The sequence below is a fragment of the Amphiprion ocellaris genome, chromosome 13, assembly GCF_022539595.1.
Source record: "Amphiprion ocellaris isolate individual 3 ecotype Okinawa chromosome 13, ASM2253959v1, whole genome shotgun sequence".
In the NCBI taxonomy this organism is placed as follows: domain Eukaryota; kingdom Metazoa; phylum Chordata; class Actinopteri; family Pomacentridae; genus Amphiprion; species Amphiprion ocellaris.
This window is the reverse complement of record NC_072778.1, coordinates 20543432-20551454: the sequence shown is the minus strand read 5'-3', so window position 1 is coordinate 20551454 and position 8023 is coordinate 20543432. Positions and strand designations below refer to the sequence as shown.

General features: G+C 42.0%; 1 protein-coding gene across 1 annotated transcript; it reads left to right on the top strand.

Moving 5' to 3' along the window:
* The first annotated feature begins 913 nt into the window (after nucleotides 1-913).
* adra2db (adrenergic, alpha-2D-, receptor b) lies at nucleotides 914-6606 on the top strand. Its single transcript, XM_023271687.3, has one exon. The coding sequence runs from the start codon at nucleotides 1298-1300 to the stop codon at nucleotides 2567-2569; it is 1272 nt and encodes a 423-aa protein (XP_023127455.1). The 5' UTR covers nucleotides 914-1297; the 3' UTR covers nucleotides 2570-6606.
* Nucleotides 6607-8023: the final 1417 nt, after the last annotated feature.

The window sequence follows — 8023 nt, the reverse complement described above, 5'->3', positions numbered from 1 at the left end:
TTAATTTCTTTGTTTATTTCACAGTGACCCCTGACTGGCCATGTGTCTGCATCTTTTGTATCACTGGTTCTTTTGTATGCTGGAAAATATCCCCTGGCTATATGTCTGGTTGCCTAACACAGCTTTATACATGTTGTATAACTAAACCTCCAGAGGGAGCAGATGCAAGCCTCTCAGAATCAGGTATTACGGTCACCTCCACTGTGCCACTAAAGAACAATTCCAGATTACAGGGTATAAATAATGGAAGTATAGGGAAGTTTGCGTACAGATCTAGACCTCCTCAAAAAAGGTGGTTGTGTACATCCAAATATTATTGACAAAATTCAAGTGCAGATCAGTCACTATTGAATTAAAGCCCTTTTTACTTTGAACACTGTGCCCTCCTAATTAGTCACCCTGCAGAGCTGGTAAAGTTCAGAGAAATCTCCAACTGTGCTGTCTTATCCCCGTATCTGTCAGTAACTTTTAATGGCCATGCCACCCTAAATGACTGACGTTTATCAGTCAATAAACCCCTGTTTGCTTGGGCTATAAAAATAAAAGTCGATTGATGAGCTGCAAAATAAGGAGGCATATTTGGCAAGAAAAAACAAGGATTTTAAATGATTACAATGGAAAATTAATGAGGTATATTTGTTCTGCAACATAAAACTGCTGGCTTGTTTCTATGCTGAACGTGAAATGCCGAGAAACGTTGCATGTGAGAAAAGCGAAAACAACAAAGCGTATTGAATCAAACGCAAGAAGCCCACAGGCTCGCCTAAAGAGAAACTTTTGCTGTTTCAAAGAAGTCTGAGATCCAGTAGAAACAATGCTCTCTTCCTCCATCTCTCGCTCTCTCTCTTTCTCCCTCCCCCCTCTCTCTCACACACTCTCTCTCCTTTAACTTTGGAGATGGGCTGGTCTTTGCAGTGATGTCACCCCACTCCTGTGTGGACAGTCGTTCCACCCGCAGTGTGTGTTTCCCGTTCGTCTCCAAAACGCAAAAGCAACATTACGCATGGCACTGTGCCATCGGAGGACTTTTGTCGTGGAGCCTTTGTGGATTGTGAAGTCTGTTCTTCTCACATTTGTGATGCAGTCGGGACTTGGTATCTAGAACAATTTGAATGGCCGGTGATGAAGGCTTTGCTATTTCAGAGGATTAGTTTTTGCAGCCTTTGCGTCTCATGTAGGTTTGCGCAGATCTGGAGCATTACGCGCAACCTGTCTCCATGCAGCGCACCTAGCTGTTTTAGGAAGGAGAACTGTGCAAAATAACAAAGATGATACGAAAGGACTATTTGCAGTCAGAATGGAATTAACCCCGTTAGATCTGTTGGTGGAAAACGTTTCCAACAATGAGAACACCACCGACGCACCGTTTGCTTTGCCACACACGGAGGTAGCCACTGCGCTCATCATCCTGGTGGTCACTGTGATCATTTTTGTGACCATTGTGGGCAATGTGTTGGTGATTGTAGCAGTGCTCACTAGCAGGGCTCTCCGTGCGCCCCAGAACCTTTTCCTTGTCTCTCTTGCATGTGCGGACATCCTGGTGGCCACCCTGGTCATCCCCTTCTCCCTTGTCAATGAGGTGATGGGCTACTGGTACTTTGGGAGTACTTGGTGCGCCTTTTATCTAGCTCTGGATGTGTTGTTCTGCACCTCATCCATCGTGCACCTGTGCGCCATCAGCCTGGACCGCTATTGGTCCGTGACAAAGGCGGTGAGCTACAACCTGAAGCGGACACCAAAGCGCATCAAGTCCATGATCGCCGTGGTTTGGATAATATCTGCTATCATCTCCTTCCCTCCTCTCCTCATGACCAAACATGACGAGCGGGAGTGCCTGCTGAACGATGAGACCTGGTACATCCTCTCATCCTGCCTCGTGTCCTTCTTCGCTCCGGGTCTCATCATGATTCTGGTTTATTGCAAGATCTATAAAGTGGCCAAGCAGCGCTCCTCCACCGTATTTGTGGCCAAGAACGGCCTGGAGAGGCAACCCTCTCAGTCAGAGACCTGTTTTGTCAGGAAGGACCGGTTCGAGATGGAGAGCCCGAGCAGCCAAAGCTCCGGGAGCCAGCAGCAGGGGCAGGGGGAGCTGGATGACATCGACCTGGAGGAGAGCTGCTGTCAGTCAGATACTAAAACCCGCCACCATCGCTTCACCAAGCGAAGGAAAGTGGAGGGATCGGACTGCTGCCCGCCACAGAACTGCCGACTCTCCTGGGCTTCGGCCCGGGCGTTACAGCTCTACCCGGAGCAGAAGAATCCAGCTGTGCGACAACAGCTGGCGGCAGCCAACAAGACCAAAGTGGCCCAGATGCGGGAGAAGCGCTTTACCTTCGTGCTGGCGGTGGTGATGGGAGTGTTTGTGCTCTGCTGGTTCCCCTTCTTCTTTACCTACAGTCTGCATGCAATCTGCAGGGACAGCTGCTACATTCCTGGTGCACTTTTCAACCTTTTCTTCTGGATTGGCTACTGCAACAGTTCTGTGAACCCCATAATCTACACAATTTTCAACAGGGACTTCAGAAAAGCCTTCAAGAAAATCATATGCAGAACTTCAAAACGCACGTGAAGGGGTTCCAGTTCTTTTGTTCTGCCTGTCACTCAATAGTACCAGGAAGGAGCTGTATTATTATAACTCATTGTTCTTGCCTACTGTCTGCTTTCCCTTCATTTTGATGTAATAATTATGATATTGAAAAACAAGCCAGTGTTGTGCAAACATTTAAGTGTCTATGAATAAAAGTCATATGGTGGAGTAAAACAAAACAAAAATATTTTCAGTCCGTCAGTGTTGCAAACCTGATCAAATGTGGTCACGTTTTGGCTTATTATTCTGTTTGAGATATGAGATGTATTACTGCATATCTCTTAATAAGAAATCCGTGCTGGATCAATCCTGCAGCAAGCAGGAGAAAAGAGATGCTTCATTTGAAATCATGTACATAGCTGGATTCCACTGCTGGCAGCTGGTTCACAGTGGGTGCTTTGTTTTAAGATAAAAAGAAGATTAATCACCATCTTTAACATATGAACATGAGGATGAGCATGAAGGCAAGTATCGCCTGTGAGTGTGTGTCATGGAAATAGAAGTGTAGGATGCTGCATGGTTGGAATGTTTCATAATATTACAGGTATTTCATATAAATGAATCTGTCGGTACTTGCTGAATTTAAAGCTACAGCAAGGCTTGCAGCCATTTGCTATCAGTGAACCCTCAAACTTATGTAAGTGTCTAATGCCCCCCCCAGCCTCATTTCACCACCTCACACCAGAACAATGGCCAAGCTGTGGCCTGTGTGTGCAGAATGCCTTGGATCAGTCTCTATATTTCATTTCAATACATCACAGTAGCTTGTGAATACATTGTTAAAATGTGTGAGGTCCCAACTCTGCTGTAAAACCTAGATCCAGTGTTGTGAATTTAAATCTAGGTTATGTTGTCCCATAAATGTCTCTTTCACTGAAGTGCCAAAATCATTTTTTTTATTTATTTGACAAATTAAAAGTTTTTGTCAGGGTGGTAGAAATAAAATCAAGCGGATTAGACGCAGTGGAGGAAAGATACTCTCAAAATACAAACAGTCCCGTCCCCTCCCCTCCATCCTACTAAATAACATCTCTGAACAGAATTATTGCATTAGAGAGCTGGAGCAGCATGAAGTCTCTTAGGTACGAAAAGAGAGTTTAATATTTACGAGTCAATTCTCAGAATATAATTGTGTGCTTGATGAAGCTGTGCTATCACATGTGAAGCCATAAATCTTGATTTCATTATCTTCCTGCCAGTTTAAAATGTGCAGAAAGAATTCCCACAAGGGACAAATCTGATCAAACGTCAGCCTATATGGGGAAAAGCATGAAGTAATTTATGATATAAGTAATGTACATGAAAAGGGAGTGCAGTGGTCAGATGTAGGGCTTTATTTGAACTTCACAGCACTGTTCTCCATATAGCTTCAAACTGCGCTCGGTTCATGATGAATGTGGGATATGAAGTGTATGTAAAAGGGTGAATATATCAGAGCTTGCACGCAGAGGCTTCTCTGGGAAAACTCTGGTTAGTGAGAAGAAGGCTGACCACGTCAACATCAATGTATTGTCTGCATGGGGGTGCTGGGGATAAATACACTATTTATATCCTCTTAGGAATGTCTTCAAAGAACTCCTACAGCTCACTGGCACCTTGCCAAAGATAATCACCCCGTCTGAGGGGTGTCATGCTCAAAAGGAAAAATTAAACATTTTTTTAATGCTCGTATTCGTGAGGGTATTGTTAAAATATCATCAAGGGAAATAAAAGTGAAGGTGGTTGCATATTTCCTTTTCCTCTTGACGTGCATCGCCGCTTTATTTATGAACACAATTAGAAAGTCTGAGAGAAGTGGGGCCGGTGTGAGGAGGGAAACTTTATCTCAAAGGGATTCACAAAACCCTTGAAACAAATGAAATGTCAGGGCAGAGTAGCGCTCGCAAGAGGCGATAAAATTAGTTTTGTCTCTTCACCATCTTTAGCAGGATGGAAATGATGTTTACTTATCTGTAACTTAATAAGATGTTGTTGTTCACATATCACATATAACCTGATTTCTCTGGAGGATGCAGCCATCAATTCATGTTTCATTACCCGAGGTGGAAGTATTTACATGAAAACTCACATGTAATCTTCTTACTGATAGCATACTGATTAGTATCCGACAAGACATGCAATTCCCTTGTTAAATCACGCATCCCTAATTCAATTGTTTTCCCAATCAGCTTCTCCACTGCAGCAAGAAATGGAGCACAATCCTTTTAATTAGCTGGAGTGTTTTCTGTTAACTTTCATGTGTAATTTCTCCAGTCATGTCTACTCAAACACAACCCTGTTACATCTAATGTCACCATGTCATGTAAAAATCTATTATGTTTTTTGGTGACGTCCCACAAGACAAGACAGGGATCTTTAAAAGTCCTTCATTATTCATCAGGTACATGCTCTGATAATTGAATTAAAAAAAAAAAAAAAAAAAAGTATGATGTTTGTGCTCTGTTGATTTATAGTTCTACAGTCTGCATTTTCACCAACTAAATCCTTTATTTACTCCAGACTGTAAACAAAGTTGGAGACTATAGTTCAGGAAGAGAGACAGCGCTGCAGTGACCCTTAACCTCCCAGACTTTCTTCCTAATGGTTTAATGAGATAAACAGACCAACAGGACAGAGCCAAAGCATTTCCTTGTGTGTGTTAAAGCTTGATCCAGGCATCTTGATAGGGAAAAAAGATGGTTAGAGCTGTTTAGGGTGAGCACTTAGGGCAAGATTATTTGCAGTCACAGTAGTCAGAGAAGAGATTGTTATAAATGTTTCAAGAGGGCTGCAGCATTGAACAAAAGGAGCCACTTTGGAAAAAAGATAGACTGGTGAAAAGAGCAGTTGCTTCTTGTCTTCTGCTACATTACCTTGTTTGTCACATCACAGCATCTGCAGGTAATTGCTTTTTTCAATTGTCTCTAACAAGATAAGGGTTGGAGGCGAGCAAGGCCAACACTGGCGTCAATCCCAGGAAGCTGGAGAAGGAGACCCGCTTTGTAATTAGTGTAAATCAGCTGGTGTCATGTTGAAGCGAGGGTCAGGACTGACCTCACCGCCTGCAGGCTATTCTAATATATCATCCTGCTTAACGCAACCAATATCTGACTTGAGGTGTCAAAGTAAATCATACAAGCGTCCCGCTAAATTACAGATGACAGTCAGATTACTCACCTCTGTTTGTATCTCTGATTTCAAATGTATGCAGATATTGTATCCTCCACAAGTCTTGATGGACTGAGCAAGAGGAGGCTAACAGATGTCAAATTCAAAATGTATTTTTAAAGCAACTTTTACTACCAAACAAAGTGTGGATGCTGAGGAGCAGAAGCTGTCACAGAATGGGCCGGCTATAATGCAAAAAAGACAAAGTGATTGCAGCCTGCTACTGATTATCTGTGTACATCAGTGGGAGCATTTCATTAGGTGCACATTCTTCCTGGAAGATTAAACCCTCTTTTATTTCCCTTCACATGCAGTATCTCAAACAGAACATTTGTGCACCTGATTTATTTTTTCTAGATGGTTTGTGCGCTGCATGTCTCTCATAATCTCAGCTGGAAGATGGTGTTCTAGGTATACTCTAATGCTTTCCTTGTTCAGACGCTTATATTACTGGAATGATAATATTCCCTGCTGGATGGAAGTGCATCTGACCTATTCTTTTTGGTATTTATTTCCACCATTATCTATAAAAACACACACCTTCAGCACTCTGCCATGGGTTTTTCCATTACACACATTATGGCATAGTAAGTACAGCATTAACAGGACACCTACGACCTGTGATATACAGGAACTCTGACATCTAAAAAGAGGACATGGACAAGTCCCACCATTGTACAAGAGTATGTCAAGGCTGCAACAGGAACACAAAAAAACATTATGAAGTAATATTAGTGTACTGATTTTCTCTTTTCATGGAACACACAAACCTAATAACAACAACAACTATTATTATCATTATCATTATCGTTATCATTATTATGAGAAGGAAAAGGAGAAGGAGAAGGAAAAGGAAAAGGAGAAGGAAAAGGAAAAGGGAAAGGAGAAGGAAAAGGAAAAGGAAAAGGAAAAAAGGAAAAGGGGAAAGGAGAAAAGCAAGCTAATTGGTAACTAGGGAAGGCCAGATTAGATAGACGTAATATGCTTGCTTCCCTTGGTGTGTGTTAAAAACCTGGTGGCAGGATTTTAAATTAACTACAGTCCATGGATGTTTTGTTTGCTGATACCAGAGTTAAATGCATAGCTGTAGTCAAATCTGGAGGAGATGAAAGCATAGATGAAGTCTGCAGAGAGGAATGACCTGATCTGGGTTAGCTGTCTCAGTTGGGCAAAGCAAGACAGCACCACTTTGGTCACCTGGGCATCTACAAACAACTCATAGTCAAAAATAACACCTGGACTGCAGGCATCTTTGTGAACGCTACCTGTTTAGACACAGAGACATAAGGTGGTAATTGTTAATGCTGGTAGAGGATAGCTTCATTTAACTGCAGGGAATTCTTGCAAGGAAGGACACAGTATGATACTTTGGTAAAGCCAGGTTTAAGCGGGACATACAATTGGGTGTCATCTACACAAATGAATGGAAATCCAGGCTGTCTATGCATTATATGCACCAGGGGAAGCATGTATATAGTAAAAAGATGGGGACTCAAAGTGTTAAAGAGAATAATCACAATCATTTCTTGTCTTTTTGCCATTTAAAGCAGTAAATAAGAAACTTAATTACAACCAGAAATAGCATATTTTATCCATAAGAGTTACAAAAAACTGAAAATTTGTGAGTCTGCTGATTTTGCACACCACATGTTTGCTCAGGACGACAGTTTATACATGAAGGTTACTTTGATATTTGACTAGCCCATATTAAATTACAATAAAATAATATTGTGGTTGTTAGGATGTTGTCTTCTTTTGTTGTTGTACTCGTATTTGGATGGACCCATTCATGTCAGCACAGCTTCAAACACCTTCAGAGATGGTGGAGGCCATGAGTCTCTGTCACTGTCATTTTGGTGGTCTGCTTTAAAGAATTATTGCAACTAATTTTATATATTTTTTTGTAGCTTTTCTCCATCAAAGTACCAACTGCTGGTAGTGCTTTCTTTGAATACTATCTAAGTTAAAAGAGTTCTGGTGCTGGTACCTGCAGCAGCAATAAAGATCTGCTTGGTGATGTTTGGACCCCAGGGAGGAAGAATATGAGAAAAAAATATAATGAGCATAACTGTAAGGAGATTGACCAATATAAAAGAAAAGTACATACAATTTTCTCGATCTGGAGCGATCACCTTTTGTGTTCTTTGCAACAAACAACAACAACTTGCTGCTGCTCTGCCCCAATTTCGGTGAGTTAGTAGGATGGGTGTAAATGCTGTATGTATGATGAAGGGTCCTGATGCTTGTCTTTGCCTTTGGCCTCCAAGTAACTGAGTGCACCCCTGGGTG

Excerpts from the sequence above, each read along its gene's own strand:
- adra2db (XM_023271687.3), top strand. The coding sequence starts at position 1,298 with ATGGAATTAACCCCGTTAGATCTGTTGGTGGAAAACGTTTCCAACAAT.